General features: G+C 35.7%; 1 protein-coding gene across 1 annotated transcript; it reads right to left on the minus strand.

Moving 5' to 3' along the window:
- Positions 1–5,428: 5,428 nt before the first annotated feature.
- LOC135694531 (uncharacterized) lies at positions 5,429–16,982 on the minus strand. Its single transcript, XM_065213320.2, has 12 exons — positions 16,840–16,982; positions 13,369–14,494; positions 10,850–11,117; positions 10,595–10,622; positions 9,749–9,831; positions 8,946–9,147; positions 8,496–8,661; positions 7,991–8,034; positions 7,796–7,830; positions 7,386–7,489; positions 6,825–6,923; positions 5,429–6,275 (listed from the first exon to the last, which is right to left on the minus strand). The coding sequence occupies exons 2-12, from the start codon at positions 14,453–14,455 to the stop codon at positions 6,253–6,255; spliced, it is 2,139 nt and encodes a 712-aa protein (XP_065069392.2). The 5' UTR covers positions 14,456–14,494; positions 16,840–16,982; the 3' UTR covers positions 5,429–6,252.
- Between the last annotated feature and the right edge of the window lie 871 nt (positions 16,983–17,853).

The raw sequence follows: 17,853 nt of genomic DNA on the forward strand, positions 1-17,853 counted from the left end.
GGCAAGGATTGTAGCCTGCGTTCCAGACCCCTAACTTTAACTGAACGTCCAAAGATGGCTGACGTGGGCGGTTGACGTACAAAAATTTGGCGGGAAATAGTGTGTCATTTGGAAGCTTACCTTAGAAGTTTAGAAACACATTTCTAGACACTGTTGAGTTGCAAAACACACCCATGCAGAAACCTCATGCACAGAAATATAATTCATTAAAAAAATTAATTCATGAAATATTTGCGATTGGAAGAAAAAGTTAAAAATCGCGGACATGTTTTCTTCTTTCTTCTTATCCTCGCTTAACTCGAAGTAAAGTATACACACAAAGTTAGTATAGTTTCATGTTATGCAGTTAGATAGTTTCCTGTCAGCTGTGAAGAAGTCTCGTAGACCTTTGGTACGAAAAATTCTGGAATGACGATGGATGTTGATAAATCGAAAATAGTTATCGTTCGTAATAAGAATCGCTAACTCCAAAACAACCCAGGAAAATTTGAGGAGAGGATGTTAAGATTTTCACTTCATTTTTTTTTCTTTCTTTATTTAAAGTTGGTACAATTTCTAGCTATGCATACAAGCTAATTAAAACCAACTAATTTAAATTACCAACGCTAAATATAATATAAATCAAATATAACCGATGTTGCTAACATATTCCTTGCAAAGATTACAAGTACAATTAAACGATGTAAATTCTGAGATTTTTTTCTTGAATATTGATAAAGGAGCACTTTATCTCATTTGGAATTGAGTTCCATATTTGGCTACATCTGTATGATACGGTATTAAATCCATATATTTTGTAATGTGGCTCCGCTGTTTTGAATTGGGGGTTTCTTAAGTAATATGGGCATTCATTTATGGAAAATATTTCATCCATAAAAGGTGGATTCAATCCGTTAAATGTTCTGTAAATTTCTATCGCAAGATATTGTAAATTTTTCTTATGAGAAGTTATTGTTTTATTCTTTATTAAAAGTTGTTCAAAAGTTGATTGATAATCATCATGAGCTATTCTCAATGCTCTTTCATGAATCCGGTTTATTCGATTATTACTTTTCCTACTGCAAAACATTCAAATAAGAGGACAATAATTATAATATGATAATATGAACGTTTAAATTAAAATAATTCGCTTAGATTTGTCCATATACGAAGCAATCCTGGCTAGAGCGTTTACCTTTTTCCCAGCTTCTTTACAAAAAACTTTAATCTGTTCTTCTAATCTTAGTTGATGGTCTAGTGTTACTCCCAAAAGTTTAACATTCTTACTTTCTATTATAGTAGAACCATCTATTTGAATTTTAGATTCCTCTAAATTGGATCGATTGGCTTTAAATGTTATAAGCTTGCTTTTATCGCCATTGAGCACCAAAAAATTTTCATAAAACCATTTATTAAGAATAGCGGCTTCCGATTCTAAGTCGTCAGTTAGTTCATTCATATCAGTACTTGACAGCCAAATTGTATTATCATCTGCATAGTTGCATAAGTTGCTTTTGTTCAAATGCAGAAATATATCATTTATGTAAATATTGAAAAGCAAAGGGCCTAAGATTGATCCTTGAGGAACACCTTGCTTTGTTTCCATCCAATCACTAAAATCTGAGTTTATTTTTACTCGTTGTACTCTTTTATCTAGATAACTATACATAAATTCCATTGCGTTGTCGCTGAAGCCATAAAATTTCAATTTAGCTAGTAGAAGTATATGGGGTAAACAATCAAATGCTTTTGATAAATCCATAAGCACTGCACCAGCCACATCTTTTTTATCCAGGCACTTTTTCAGACCTTCAATAAGTTGTAATAAAGCATATTGTGTGCTATAACCTTTTCTGAATCCACAAAGCAAAGGGAACAGTTTAACAATTATGTAATTGTAGATTTGATTTAACATTATTCTCTCAAATACCTTTGAAGCTGAGGGGAACACACTTATTGGTCTATAATTCTCTTTACTAGTTGAATCTCCTTTTTTGAAAATAGGGCACACATTAGCCATTTTCATAAGAAAGGGAAACGTTTTATCAGAAATAGATCGATTGAATATTTCACCTAGTGGTCGAGAGACAACGTCTATTGCCATTCTAAGAACCTTTGGGGGATGTTATCGGGTCCTGTTGATTTGTCTTCCTTTAGGTTGTAAATTATCTTTCTTACCTCCTTGGAAGTTACATTTTCAAAGTTAAACTTAGGAAATTGATCAAACGTTTCCTTGATTTTTAAAATACTGCGGTGGTTTTCAAAGTATTTCTATTGATCTAATAGTGACGAGGCTGTCCTTTCGTCAGACGTCTGTTGCACATTATCAGATAAAGGTCGGGCTATATTGAGGCTTTCAGTAATATTTACGAAGTGATTGTTCAACGTCTGTGCAACTATTTTGCTGTCAGACAGGGTTTCGTCGTTCTCTATCAGTATGATTTTATTTGCTTTTGCATTTTTATAATAAAGGCTGGATAGTTTTCCAGAATCTTTTATTATCGTTGACGAATTTAACATCTAAATTTTCGAAATATCTTCTTTTAGTACGTCTAATTAATTTAACACATCTATTTCTGAATTTTTTGTACCTCTCCCTATTAGAAACTGTTTTATTTTTGTTGAGCTCTCTTTTTGCCTTAGATCTATTTTCTTATATCTTCACTCATGAAATGCGGATTGTTTGCTTGGAGAAAATTTTAAATCTAATGGTTTTTTCAAGGATTATGTGGATGGAAAAAAGAAAAACCTAGAAAATCTTTGTAAAACAGACGTTCCAATAGATTCCTGTGAAGTAATCAAATTTGATCCATCGACAAAAATTGATACCTGACTAATTTTGCAAAAAAAATTTTCAAAAACTATTTTTCTTGCAAAAATTAATTTCTTTAATATCCTGGGAAGGTGATGAATTCGAAAAGTGAAATAAACTTTGTCTCTATGCAACTAAATTCAAGATGATTTTTTTATTTAATCTTACTATATTGAAAACGGTATTTTATAGAAAGTATTACTTTTTAATTCGTATCAAATTTTATAAAAATGTGAAAACATCTGCAATAAAGAAGATTGAGATGATAAAAACATTCGAATACACAAGTTCTAAAGCCCAAGTTGAATTGAATGATATTTGTTGGAATTCATACACATGCAACTGTGATGTATTCAGCCCCAAGGCTATTTTTCTTGTTTAACATCCTTATCTCCCCCATTCTGAACTACTATAAAGAGATATGAAGTCAAAATGAGTGGCGTATCTAGAAAAGACTCATTTCCAGGCTTGCAAAATTGTGTTTGGAGTCAAATCTTCAGCGTTTGGACCTTTTAGATTTGGGGTTTGGTAGAATCTCTTTGTCTGAAGTAAAGCACAAATAGGGGTGCAGTCCTAAAAAACATAGGGGGCTTCGCCGTAGGCAACTTCTATATGCTATACACATGGACACACCCAGTAGAATAAAATAGTATTACAGATTATCTATTGTGTATATGAAATCAGGGAACAAATCACCATCCCAAATAGACTGACAGGAAATTGCCCATTTACGGAAAATCTACTTCATAATAAATGGTTGCCAACACAGAATTCGTTCAGCCAAACATGTGCTCGCTTTTTAAGGGGGTTTGTCTGCTCAGCCCCCAAATCTCTCTGGATTTTAATGAGGGGACAACCACGAATTCTCAGCTCCCTTCCACGAAATCACTTGGCACATATTTGTTTTATATTTCTATCATACACTTTTTGGTTTTCCAGAACGCTAAACAATAAAACTTTTTAATGTTGTGTAATGATGCAGATTGTGGTATTAAGTGTTTCATACGCAAAAGATCTCATATTTCTATGCAATGTTAATATCACCGATGGCTTAAAAAGAGTCTAATTCCAAGCAAAATTACATTTCGGGTCACAGATGCCAGAAAAATCCCTGTGAAAATGTCTTTTTGACACAAATTTCCCAGTCAACTATACCCAGGATTAAGTTTAATATAGCTTAAGGCGGCCTAAATCAAAAAGTAGAACGAATACAGTTCAAAATATCTCTGTTTTGCTGAATGCAAACATTTCACGGCCAGAGATTTTGCTTAAAGATCTTCAGTAAAACAGCCTGAATCTAGATGCTGCTGGAGAAAGCGCAAACCCGCGTGAATCTCAAAGAAAATGTCTCTTTTGCGGGAAACATTTCATCAGTATGTCGCCAGGCATTTTTCAGCCGATTACGTAGGTCGACCAGCGTACTACCACAGTGGCACTACTTGGCATTTTATGTAATCTTGGGAATTCATATCTTCTGGATAAAAAAAAGAGACTAAAAATCGCTCTGAAATAGATAGAGACTGTGAATTTGCCTTAAAACAACTGAAAATTTATTTTGAAAGGGATAAAGAATGAGATAGATAGAAAAGCTTTAAAGTAGATAGAGCCTGAAAATTTGGCTGGTAAAGACTGAAAATTATTTCGAAAGAGATAAGGAACGAAATTGATAGAGAAGCTTTGAAATAGATAGAGACTGTGAATTTGCCTTAAAACAACTGAAAATTTATTTTGAAAGGGATAAAGAATGAAATAGATAGAAAAGCTTTAAAGTAGATAGAGCCTGAAAATTTGGCTGGTAAAGACTGAAAATTATTTCGAAAGAGATAAGGAACGAAATTGATAGAGAAGCTTTGAAATATATAGAGACTGAGAATCGCTTTGAAATAGATAGAGACTAGTAAATACCGTAACCGTAAGTAGATAGATAGATGACCGTAAATAGATAGATGACTGAAATATCTTTCAAGTGGGATAAAGAGTGTGTGGCCCCTGAATGGAACACATAGCTGTCAACACGCTAGCAAAGACAGTTTTTGCTATGTGCATTGTGAAATGCTTTTTCTAAATTTCTGAACTACAATGAAAGCTGTACCATTATTGGCAATAACCAATGTTACGGAAAAATAGATGTTTGTGGCTTTTTTCCCTTTTCAACCCCCCCCCCCCCCCCTGTCCGAACCTAAGTCCGGCGGCTCTGTTAGGTCACTTTAGATGATTTTGGATAGACCCCCGCCGTATATAAGAAGTTCAAGTGCCCACCCCCGGAGCCCAGCTACTCGATGAATATACGTGCTTCGCTCTGTCGTCCCTTCGCAACTATCCTTGGTACCAGAGCCACAAAAATTCAACGGCAGCAAAAATAATATCTTTTTCGGCTTTGTACCCAGGGTACTTGGCAACAAGCTTTCTATGGAAAGACGTACACCAAAGAAAGACTGATACTTTTGCAAGTCATTTAAGTGGTCAGGGAACCCAAAATAGGGCTTTATCTTAAAAACGATTGTAAAATGGCAGCAAATTTTCTGATTTGATAAAAACTCATTACAGCCAGTACCAATGCGCCATTGCCATTTTAAACCCCATCAAAGACGTTAAAAGTTTCCATTCTTGCAGATTAATAACTGACAAAAACGCCAATTTGTTTTTTATTCTAATACAAAACCTGAACGATACGATATTACAAAACGCACAATCTGCTAAGTAAAACTTCAATATAAACGACGTTACCTTACAGCACACTATATATAGAAGGAATTCAAAATTGCTATTTTCTGTAAAAGATATTTCTAGCAAAAATATTTATACTATTAAATCATCCTGCACTTTGAAGGGTTCTAGACATACACTTAGCAAGTGCCTAGATTCTTTAAATAAGATGCTATGGGCATATTTTCAAAACCCTATTTAGTATGCTTTTCAAATAGCATTCCCCGAGAGCCCTCCCTCCCCCTCTCCCCTATTAAAGTGGAAAAATTTCTTTGGAGAATTGATAGCTAAATTTCGGATTTAAACACTTAAGCTTCAAAGAAATCTTTATTAGGGGAGAAAAAATTTTAGAATCTGTTTTTCTTCATAACAAAGTTAAATCAATTCTATTCCTTTTATCTAATGCTATAGGCCTTTCAACTGTCCATCAACTTTCAAACACGGTGCCATAACGCCCTGGATTGAAAAAACGATGGACATCGGTGCATTGTAAGTATAAAAACATAGGTAAATAAAATATTGCAGTTTAAAATACCAGCAAAGGATTTGACTTGTATCAACTGATCTAAATACTTCATGTTTTCAGAGTTTTCGGCTTTATTTTACTGCGAGAGAGGTCGCCTAGAACATAAGGAACATCAACATAGTATACGAACAATGGAGGCTAAGCCAACGGACGCGTTACGTAGTTCTATATACATGGAGCTTAATTGTTTACTTTAAATTTGATTGCAAATCAGACCAAGAGGACGCCTTTAGACAACTTCATAGATGTCACCTGAAAGAAAAACGACATCGCCTTTACATTATGACAAGAAAAATGACATTACGCCACTAGGGTTACAAATTTTCTAGCGATGGTCTTGAGTACAATGTAGAGACGCCAACCAGTGATGGAAATTGCAAAAGCAGGCTAAAGCCAAATCAGCGTAAATAATATGTCAGTAAGGTTTTGTCCAGTGTCCCTGATTGTCTCTATGACACGCCCTTTTTGTATGCAACTGGTACTGGCATGATGTCAGGCCGTAAGAGATTCGCTTTTCCTCAACAAATAGTTCAGCCATGAATTTTGGATCAAGATAAATTTCAGTCTTGTGAAATTTTATAGGTAAAAACTCTAGAATTCCTTGATGAATGATGACTGGGTCTGCCTTTTTCAACAATATTTCGAAATTTGCATATCCTTTGAGGGGATTCTAAATGCTCGCTCGTGGATTCTGAAAGATAGTTCTATGACAAAAAAGCTTCCCTGCTAGCATTCAATGGTTATCATCTACGCTTACAACAATTTCTGGCACTCTGAAGAAACTAACAAATTCATATATACCGCCTTCAGCTACTGCTTCGACTTTCTCTTCTTGAGGAGCAGATTTTGAACGTGAAGCTGGCTTGGAAAAATGAGCAAATGTCGGCACCGTTGAATTATCTGCAACAGAATAGTACAGTGAAACCTCTAATACCGGTAACCCTTGTGCAACAGCCATATCAGCGGCAAGTCGAGAAAGTCACTGCTGAATTTATGTCCAAATGTTCATAAAAACTCCGCACAGCGGTCACCCCCAATCAACGGCCAAACGGCCACCTGGGGGTGCCCCAATCCCTAAATTTAACTCCATTGACGGTCAAGCAGGTACCCTTTTGCAAAAATTTTATGACCCATTAATTTTTCAATTTTCTGGCGAGGTCATCAACTTACAAATGCATCTTGTTGATAGTTTGACAAGAGGATAGTAACCTGTGTTTCTTGTATTTATTTGATGACACACTCGTGATAAAAAATTGCTTTAATCACCCCTCCTCCTCAACCAGCTTTTTTGATTAAAAAAATATGAAAAGCCGAGGTGGGCTGAGCCTCGGCCGAAAATAAAAGGAAACAGATAGGAATTACCTTTCGTTGTGGGTTGAGATGATAATGACATGATGGCCGTTGATGAAGAAGGTGTTGTCGAACAGACGTCTTCGTATTCTTCTTCAATCTCACCAAATGCAACTCTGCAAAACCAGAAATCCATTGGCATAGAAATAAAATGAAAAGCAGATTCCCGGATAAAGTCATGATAAGAAGCGGCAACATGAATAGGATGATGATGATGATGATGATGATGATGATGATGATGATGATGATGATGATTATGATGATTATGATGATGTGACGACGATGATGATGATGATGATGATGATGATGATGATGATGATGATGATGATTATGATGATGATGATGATGATGATGATGATGATTATGATGATGATGATGATTACGATGATGATGATAAACAAAACGTAAGCAGGAATACTTACACGGCCGCTACCGGACTTGACGCTTCGATTAAGGACTAAAATGAACAGCGTTAAGTTTATCAAAAAGCGTAAAGCAGATTAGTTGCAATCAAAATTACAACCTACACATGGGCATAAATAAATCTTTAAAAGAATTCGCTTTAATTAAGAGTTTTTAGGAGAATTTTGCTATTGAAATACAAAACAAAACCTTACCTTCCTTTTGTCAATGCCCAGATCTTTCAACCATACAAAACCAACTGCAATTCAAAGACAAAAAAAGGTTGAGGCATACTTGATTGTACCTAGCCACTTCGGTGATCAGATTCAATGCTTGCAAAGACAGAAATGGAAAGTCCTATTGTCTCAATAAAGACAACCCTGAAAACGTCAATAACAAACTTATGCGCAACAATCTTTGGCATATGTGTCTCTTTCTTGTGCATATTTAACATTCATCAAACCAAAGTTGGCGCTTTTTGAGCTGGCAAAGACCATTGCAAAGTGACAATGCATAAATGTCACCATTTTTTACAGAGACGGATGCTCATTCTTAAACTCAATTTCCCAATAAAATTATTTAAATTATCCAATAATAACTAGCTATCTAAACAATCAATGCAATAATTCTTCGCAACTTGCAATCAAAGATTCGAAACAAACTATTTCATGTGCTGGATCTCCCTTACAATGTTCTAAGTAGACTCTGACTTCTACGTACGCTTGCCATAACAGTTCTGCACCAGCACTTTTCCTTTTGGGCATTTATTCTTGCTGATGACGTCTAAATACTCCCCACGAGTTATTGCCAGATCCTTTCCTTTGCCTTTCATGCTGGCAGTTGCCATATGTCGTTCAATGGGAACAGGATCTTCATCTGGTTTCAGCTACAACAAATAGATATAGTTGCTAATGCGTCAAGCTGTTTTACGAATTCAGAAGATAAAGCATCTTTAAATAACCAGATAAATATCCAAATAACCTTCCAAGCAAAACATTTAAAAGGAATACTTCTGTTAAGTTCGAAAAAATATTCAAACAAAATCTTTGAAAATGAGCGAGCGGTCAAAAATCGTTTTTAATATACATATATCAGATCTTTTATCAAGCTTCTCTGGACTTTTATGAACAAATAAAAGTTATTTTCTAAAAGAAAGAAATTGTAACTCACATCGAATGACTTTCTTTCTTTTTCGATACGCTTTCTTTCTTCTCTTTCTCTCTTTTTCCTTTCTTCTTCTTCCTTTTTAAATTTCCTCTCTGCTTCCTCTTTCTTTTTCTTTTCCAACTTTTCCCTTTCCTTCCTTTCTTTCTCTTCTCTCTTTTTGCTCGCCTTATCGTTTGCAGGACTCGCAGCTGCATCGACCGCGTCTCTTAAAGCAAATTAAGATTTATATTTGTTACAACTCCAAAAAGGAATAATTTGATGTTGAAAAAAATAAAAATCCACAGTTTACATAAACAATAACAGTTTAGGTTTCGCACATAGGTTGCTGTCAATATGTCTTCAATCATGCACAACGCATGCAGGTGCAGTGAAATTTGCTTGGCCTAGGTTCTGAAAAGGGCTGAGAAAGGTCGAGTCGGCCGAGGTGGGCTGAGCCCGGGTTTAGTATAGTGCGGAAAGATTAGGAGTTGATATCACTCACTACCAGGGCCGTCGGAAAGAAATTTATATTTAGGGGGCTGTCCATTGTATTCCTTTTCATTAAATACACAGTTATAAAGGAAATATACTACAGTTTGAGAATTTTTGGGGAGCTCCAGCCTCACAAGCCCCCCGCTTGCGAATTTTTTAAGTCAGTTAGTCAGAAAAGTGACGTCATATTAGACGGGAGAGAGTTTTGAAAGATATAAATCATTTTTTATTTATTTCTCATTAAATGTGTCATCGATTGTAGACCAAAATGTTATCCAAATTACATTTCAATCATGGTTTGTTAAAAATTTGAACTACCAAAAGTTTAAACTCACTTGCCAACTTGGTCCTGTCTCATATACTGTTGGATTGATTCTACCGGCTCATAAAACCCTGGCTGTTCCTGTTCTCCAATCTCCTGAAATAAAATGAAATCTTTTATCTTTTTCAAAAAATATAAATTTTTTTGCAAAAATCCAAACCATTTTGTCCAGGCCCCCTTGAAACCTGGCTAGTATAACAGTTAAAGATAAGAACAAATAATTGACAAATAAAAGTTTTGAAAAAACGAAAGATGATATTTACAACAGCAAGCAGGTGGCTCTTCAAGTGACAAGACAGTTGATAGAATTTTCTGATGGTCATTCAATAAATGTTGATTAATTGATAACATTAAGATTTAAGCTAAAAAGTAAAATAAATACGAAAATGGCTTTGAAAAAAGCAAACATTTTACAACATACTAAAAGCTTTTTCGTCTGACACTCCTCAGAGCATAAAACGTCAGAATAGGTTCCGAAAAAACACGATGGAAAAATATATACCCAGTTGTGGATCGAAATAGGCCAATCAGAAAAACGCAAGCACAAGACCGGTATAGTTGACCAATCAGTGCCGCGAGCCTAAAGAAAAATTACCAATGGAGTCCAAGAGAAAAAACGAACTCCTTTGGTCAACTATACCGGTCTTGTGCTTGCGTTTTTCTGATTGGCCTATTTCGATCCACAACTGGGTATATATTTTTCCATCGTGTTTTTTCGGAACCTATTCTGACGTTTTATGCTCTGAGGAGTGTCAGACGAAAAAGCTTTTAGTATGTTGTAAAATGTTTGCTTTTTTCAAAGCCATTTTCAAATTCTGTACCGCAAAAAAATTGTTCACATTTTAAAATAAATACATACTCCTTCTTCTATTTCATACACAGGAGCCCTGAAAATGCAAGAAACTTGTTAGTTCATGTTCAAGCTAAGAATTTCAACGAATCAACGAAAATTCTAGTATTTCATAAAAATGACTCTTCGCAAAAGCAATTATGCTAGAAAGTAAGGAATATTGCTTTAGAATTGATAAAAACAGATATTTCTTCAAAGAAGTCTGTGATTTATAAAATATTGCCTTCATGCAAAATAAATATTTGTACAAATCTGCGTACTCACGCTTCAGTATTAACATCATCATAAATCTCTGGTTCTGGCTCATTTGAGCTAGGCCCCTTTCCTGCAACATCATCATACACTTCATCACTGGCTGTGCCTGCCACGTCATCATATACCTCATCGTTACTTGCATCAATGGCTGCACTGGAACCACCAACAGCAATATCGTCGTAGAACTCCTCACCATCATTACTAATTGCTGCATCCACTTGCTGTTGACCACTCTGAACGTCATCATACACCAGATCAGCATCATCCGTTGATGTATCTGAAATCACCACAGGACATCATGTTTAGCGAAATAGAAAATACTTTGGAATTTGCTTTGTGCTAAGGCAGCTAGCTCAATGTGCTTTCAATAAGCTGCTTTCAATAAAATGATGCCTCATCTTGGAAATTTCGCAAAACTTCATTTGCAAAGATTTTCAATACACTTGGGCAGCAGCGTAACGGACCAAAGTAACTGTTAGTTAAAAAACCAAGGGTCAACGACATTCAAAGGCCAAGCAAAAAAGTTGTCTATAAGGGGCAACAAACCTTCATGAAATCGCAATCTAATTAATATTAAAACGTCAGCTACTTCCCAACACCTTGCTTTACAAATACAAATACAAGTACATGAAAACCTTGCTTTTGGCCTTTTACACGTTTATCCTACGAACGTTTTTAGCCACTCAAAATTGTTAGATCCCCAACTTTTTGACCCCCCCCCCCCCCGACTTAAACTGCAATTGTCTTCATTCTACGAAGTTTTTCGTACACTGGCGAACGACTTTACTCCAAAGTAGGAAGAAAAGATCAGCAAAGAAAAGAAACGAAGCTAGGAAGAAGAAGCTGCAAAATCTAACACTTGCAACGCAAAGAAGAATAAGTTGATTTAAAATCATGCTGCGATTTAGTCTTTCTTGGGGGGTCACTGTTGCTCGAAGATGTTTAAAGTCTTCTCAAACTTGAACAAGAAATTCACTAATGGCATTTGTAGGAGGCGCAACATTTAAAATATCAAGCAAAGGTAAGAGATATGCTTATCAAACGGCTCATCTTCGCCTGCAGACAATAAAAGATTTTCCAATTTTGCATAATCATACAAATGATCATTTTGATAAATTGAGGTTTGATACAGTCTTTAAATGTTTAAATTGCAAATAACGATAGTGGCTCTCCTCTTTATCACGATAGTGGTTTTCCTCTTTACCATAAAATTTTGTTCCCGCTCCTCCTAGAGAAAATCTTGCTTGACGCTATCTTCTACGTGGCGAAGCAGGAACCCCCATGCTTTTAGTTGGAGGTTTGGAGCACATGCTACAATGTACATACTCTTCGCTGCTTGCTTTCAATTTCCAAAAAACAAAGAAATAGCATCGTCAGAGCGCAGATTTGATAATGTTTTCCTTCTAAATTTGCGACGCATTGGCATTCCCTGCAGACATTTATGAATGTTGTAGCACAAGCGAAAGGCTTAAGTGTCATATATCCTAAGTTCACACCAAAGAAATAGTCAAACAATTCCACTTGATGCTTACACCAATGCTACGTCCCCTTAGTTCAAGATCTAAAATAGCTTTTAGGCAGCAATCCCAAAGTTGCTACAAAACTTCTAACACATCTTTTAAGCCTGCAACACGCATGGTCCACTCCGTTGGGCACAATGGTTGGAAACCCTGACGTTTCAGGTGAAAATTTTCTTATTTCGGTGAAAATTTTCTCGGCGCATCCTTCAGATTTCAAAATTCTTTTATCATATCACCGACAGAAAGTTGTAAGGAATGACCGTAGCAATGCAGCTCTTATTTGAAGTTTACACACCAGACTTTGCTCCCCCCCCCCCCCCTCTAACGTGGAGATAAAAGCTGTTTTCTACCAAAAACCGATGAATTTAATTGCAAACAAACGGCGTGAAATATTGCGTGTAACTCTTGAACTTTGAGGCCATGTTTCCGTACGCAAAGAATTTTCAAAAGTGAATTGAGCTCCTACACATTAATAATTAAACAACTCGGACAAAAATTTTTGGGGCGGGGGCAGCGGGGCCTATGTCCCGACGGCACTGTTTTGGGGCCTTTGCATGTGATATGAATAGGAAACCATTGAAATAAATAAACAGCCATCTATAAACTAGTTTTAGCTTTAACTTTTTTATGAACCTTGAACTACTTCTTTTATCATAAAAATTAAATATTGTTCTTGATGCTTATAACTTTGGGCCCCAAAATGAGTCATGGCCCTAGGGCTGTCTCCATTACGCCACCATTTGAGTCCAACATAAACGCGGGTAGTTTATTTTTTGAATTTTTCAGGTCTCTTGGAGTTGGCAGTTAAACTTGCCAATGATTTCTTGATATAATGCAGCAAAAATATGCTACAAAACATTTGAAGAAAAGAAAGCAATTTTGAGCTTTTAACACCATGCAATTAAAAACAATGGTTTTTCACCTCCCCTGCATATTCTGACCCTCTCTGGCTTAATTTTGATGCATGAGTAACATAAAAAGGGAGATAAAAATAGCTATATAGTTTACCTTTTAAATCATTGTTAACATCATCATAAAGTTCATCTTCTATTGCATTTTCATCACTTGCAGCACCTATGCCAGCTTGTGAAAAGCCTCCAAACTCCTTGCCAGGTATAGACAAGGCTGCCTCATTCTTGTTACTTTCTGGTTTTTGGAGTTTTGGATTTTTCTTCACATAACGGTCCATCCATGCATTCAAACCTATAGGTACTGCAGGAAGTTTGACATCAGGAGGCTTCAGATTAGCTGCAATTTCCAAGTTTTGACAATTATCTTGAACTTTTTCAATTTCCCCCTTGATTTGTCCTTCAGCACCATTACCAGATTCAGCATCAGTGTTTGACTCTGGACAGCTGTCCTCAACAACAACAGCAGTATCTTCACCCTCACTTTGCTGCCCTCCATTCTTGATACTCTTCTCAAAATCAGTTTGAGTTTTGCTCACTTCCTCACCTTTATTTTCGGTACCAGAATCAACAGTTGATTCATCTTGCTTCAGGATATGACCTTGGTCACCATTACCGTTTTTTTTCAAGCCATTAATTGACTTAAATGATTTTGGTTTTGGTTTTGGCTTGGGCCCAACATTAGAAGCAACTGATATGTTTTCAAACATAAGTTTGCTATTACGGAATGATTTTTTTGAGATTTCATCCACTTGTGCCTTATCTTCTTCTTTTATACTTTCACTTTCTTGTTTACTTTGTTCATTTTCTGGTATGCCTATGGGCTTTAGCTTCTTTCTCAGGAATTCTGGCACACTTTTGTCATAATTTGGTTTAGTGTCTGGAGTTGGTGGTGGGGGAGTTCTGTGCATGGAGTTTCTCCTAAGCTGAATTTCACTTTCTGAAATAACAGGTGTCCCAGAACTTACGAATGACTTTGGAGTAGAAAAAGCTCCATCACCTGGTTTGCCTGGTTTGCCTGGCTTTTGTTTTTGCATTGATGCAATTCTCTGTTTCAAAATATCACCGGACAGTGATGGCATGGATTTTGTCCCTGGTTGTGCCTGGTCATTTCCTTGCGGTCCAGTTCTTGGAAGACTTGAGTGCTTGGATGCTGGGCCATAAGGTTTAGCAGTAAAGGAATTCATTTCTTGTCATAAAATATTCCAATTCTAACAACTGATACACTAGAAGAAGGAAAAATATAATTTTTTATTTCTTGGTTCAAAGTTAGGTAGCCTGTCGCTGTGTACAAAGAATACTGGTGCACTTATGATGATACTGTATTAGCTATTAACAATCTATTTTGACAGTACAAAATTTGAAATGGCTTTGAAAGAAGCAAAAATATTACAGCATACTGAAAGCTTCTTCATCTGACACTCCGCAGAGCATCAAACTTCAGAAAAAGTACCGAAAGAACGAGATGGACAACATTTTATTAAAATCTCAGGGCACTGGGGCAAAACTCCCAATCCAGGAAGATGAAAGCTAGGCAGAAAAGAGATAGGAGGAAATTGGTTCCTAAATGAAGGGGGCCTTCTCTACAAAATATTTTGAGTGAGCCACTAAAAACAATGCATGCTATTCTAAAAACGGCTGTACCTCCCTTGATTCTGGCATCCCTGACCCTCATAGTTCATGTGCTACAGGCAACATTCTTTTGAAAAACTTGTTTTAGCCCAAAGCGGTTTGTTCAGCTATTAGCCTGAGATCTAGAGGGTCTCTATATATTTATAGACAGGATGGATGGTTGTATGTGTTCCCTTTAACCCACTTTGATCCAGTTATAGTGTATTCAATTCTTCATACACAAAAAGTTACTTCTATAGCAGCAAAAAAACTAGATGCATAAGGAAGATATTTACAACAAGAATATTGAGGCCCACAGTGTGACCAATACAAATAATAGATCTTTACTGTATCAAAATGTGCAAACATATGTTAACAGAATTGTACAAATGTGCAGAATGGCATATACTAAAGTATATAATAAAGACAAAACAAATCAATGCTGTGATCACAACATTCACAATGTCCTAGTACCCTTGTGTTGTTTCAAACTTGGCTAACATGGGTCCCACTCTCCGAATGTTCCAGATCATCTAATTTCTTACCAGCCCTGGAATAAACTGCTTACAAGAGAGCAGCAGATAAAAGAAAAAACTTGCCAACATTCAATTCATAATTTTAGCCAATTTCTATGAAATTCTTTGTTGAATTTTCTTGTTGATATCCAGTGTTTTGTAAAATTTCCTGGTAGGTACCAAAAATGTTACAATAAACAATAAGTTCAAGTGATCACACTGTGAGAAAGGCCATATTTAACTTTATCTTGATCAATCATTTAGCTGAATTTAATGCAACAAGTCAGGAGAAAGATGTTTCTTTGTGGACACAGTGTTAATAGTTTTTATTCCAATGTGATGCCACTGGTGTGTTTTCCCCTGACATTAAATTTAATAATCCTACTGTGAAGCCAAATCTTAATTTATATGTGCTTAATCTTCTATTCAGGCTCACCTGTCTTTTGCTGAAAATTCATATTATGGTGCTGGTGTTGCAATAATTTTTTATTAAAGTGTGTTTCTTGTGCTTATAATTCTAAATTTTTTAAAAGCAGTAAACAATTTTAAAATGTATGTGTATTACAATGGGACATTTTATTCTTTGCAACCTAGATGTGTTTGATTGTATAAATTTCATGAGAACAAACTTTATTAGAGCACTGTAGCTAGAAATGTGCTCCAAATAAGAATTATGCAAGAAAAATGCTCAGATGGAAAATTTGAAGTAAAAAGAATGTGCTTTTGAAAATAATCTCTCTTCAAAAAACAGAGCATAATCTTATCAGCTAATCAAAAAACTTTTATGAAGTGGTCTTAGAAAGAATTAATAGTATGTTGTTGTAGAATCCTTACATACAGTAATCCTTAAAAAGCCAGGTTTTGGTGGCATTGCCATCAGTGGCTTGAAAAGTGGTACCCCAAAAAATAACATATCCTGTACCAGTGTATGTGGAAGTTCCACAGACAGTTAACTTCCACCTGGTACAGGTTGTGCCATTTTTTGGGGGTACCATTTTTCAAAAAGAAAATTAATTTTGGGGTATCGACTTGATAAAATCAAACATAGTCATATATTTTTGGGTTGATTTCTACGATGACCTTAAATTTTGGGGTATCATTTTTAAAGGAAAGGTAATTCACTTTATTGATTTGTTGAATTTTTGCAAATTTCAATTAAATTTAAGTGTATGCTTTTCATATTATACTATATCTCAATTTTGAGGTAGGGTTTATGGAAAATTTATAGATTTTGGATAGTTCATCAACAGCGTAACGGAATTAGTTAATCGCCAAATAACGGTCATAATATTTTTTAATTCTTAGGCCTGACAGACAGCAATTGACCTTGAAGAGGACATAAAAAACATGTTTAGTTTATCATATTTTGTTTAGCTAGTTTAAGGCTTGACTAAAACGTAACTGAAAAGCAAAAAATGAGAATTTCTTGATTAAGTAAAGTTTACCTCTTTTTGCAATCGTCCTGCCATTGCCATGTGAAAACGAAAGGTTACAGCAAAACTTTTCGGCTCGGGGGCAAGGAAGTTGACGCGATTCGACTGCAATATTCTTACCACAGCAAAACTTTTTGTGTGAAGTGGTTATCCGTAATCCACCAAACGCGGTTCGGTGATGAGTGTCTTAACTTATTATCAATGCATCAAATACAATTGTCACGATTATTTTAGAGAGTTAATTGCCCCTCCTTTCAATGTTTCAAATCGAAACTTCCTACCATATAATTTGCTTCCGCGATCATTCAACCACTGACAAGAACACAGGGTATCAAGGAGCAGTTTGTAAACAAGAAAACGTCGGAAATAAAGACCAGGTCATAATACGTAATGTCATCCAATTATTGCAGTACAATGATTTAATTTCTATATATATTTTCATAAAGGGTAAGACTACAATAACAGATATCATATTTAAACATACCCCCCACCCCACTAACGGAAAAATAATTTTGTCATATTGTTCCGGTTACAAGAAAACAAATTTGCTCTAAGACTCCGAAAATAAAAGAACCAACTAATGGCTAGAAAATTTGAGAACACTTTACTTGTATCTTTGATACTTGTGAAAATTTCCAAGATAACAGTTTATCATTATGAACCATAAACTGGAGATGCTGTCCCTCGAGCTACTAACTACTGTAAACCCTAGTATGAGCGCCCTACTGTAATACTTCGAAGGATTACCCCTCCCCTTTAACGTGAATCCGTCTCTTGTTTATCGTGCGGAGAATGTTTATAATGATGACATAAAATGGATACTAACACTGACCTTGAGTAGAGAATCAACGATTCGGTTTTCAAAAAAGCTTCAATCGAAATTTATTTTTCAACAATGCAGTTTTCTTTCGTTTCACGTGATCTGGACAACAGTTAAAAACATGTCAGCTACCCCTAGTTAAAGAAGTTTTCTTTAGATATTTTTGTACTGCTTTCTTTCGTCAAAAATACATTCATTGCAAAGGA

Source organism: Rhopilema esculentum, chromosome 8 (genome assembly GCF_057945365.1).
Source record: "Rhopilema esculentum isolate cy_ngs chromosome 8, ASM5794536v1, whole genome shotgun sequence".
Taxonomy (NCBI): Eukaryota; Metazoa; Cnidaria; class Scyphozoa; order Rhizostomeae; family Rhizostomatidae; genus Rhopilema; species Rhopilema esculentum.

Coding starts and splice junctions, on each gene's coding strand:
- LOC135694531 (XM_065213320.2), bottom strand. CDS start 14,455: ATGAATTCCTTTACTGCTAAACCTTATGGCCCAGCATCCAAGCACTCA. Junction 10,623..10,849: donor GATGATGTTAATACTGAAGC/GTGAGTACGCAG, acceptor TTGCATTTTCAG/GGCTCCTGTGTATGAAATAG. Junction 7,490..7,795: donor TCAAGTCCGGTAGCGGCCGT/GTAAGTATTCCT, acceptor CTGGTTTTGCAG/AGTTGCATTTGGTGAGATTG.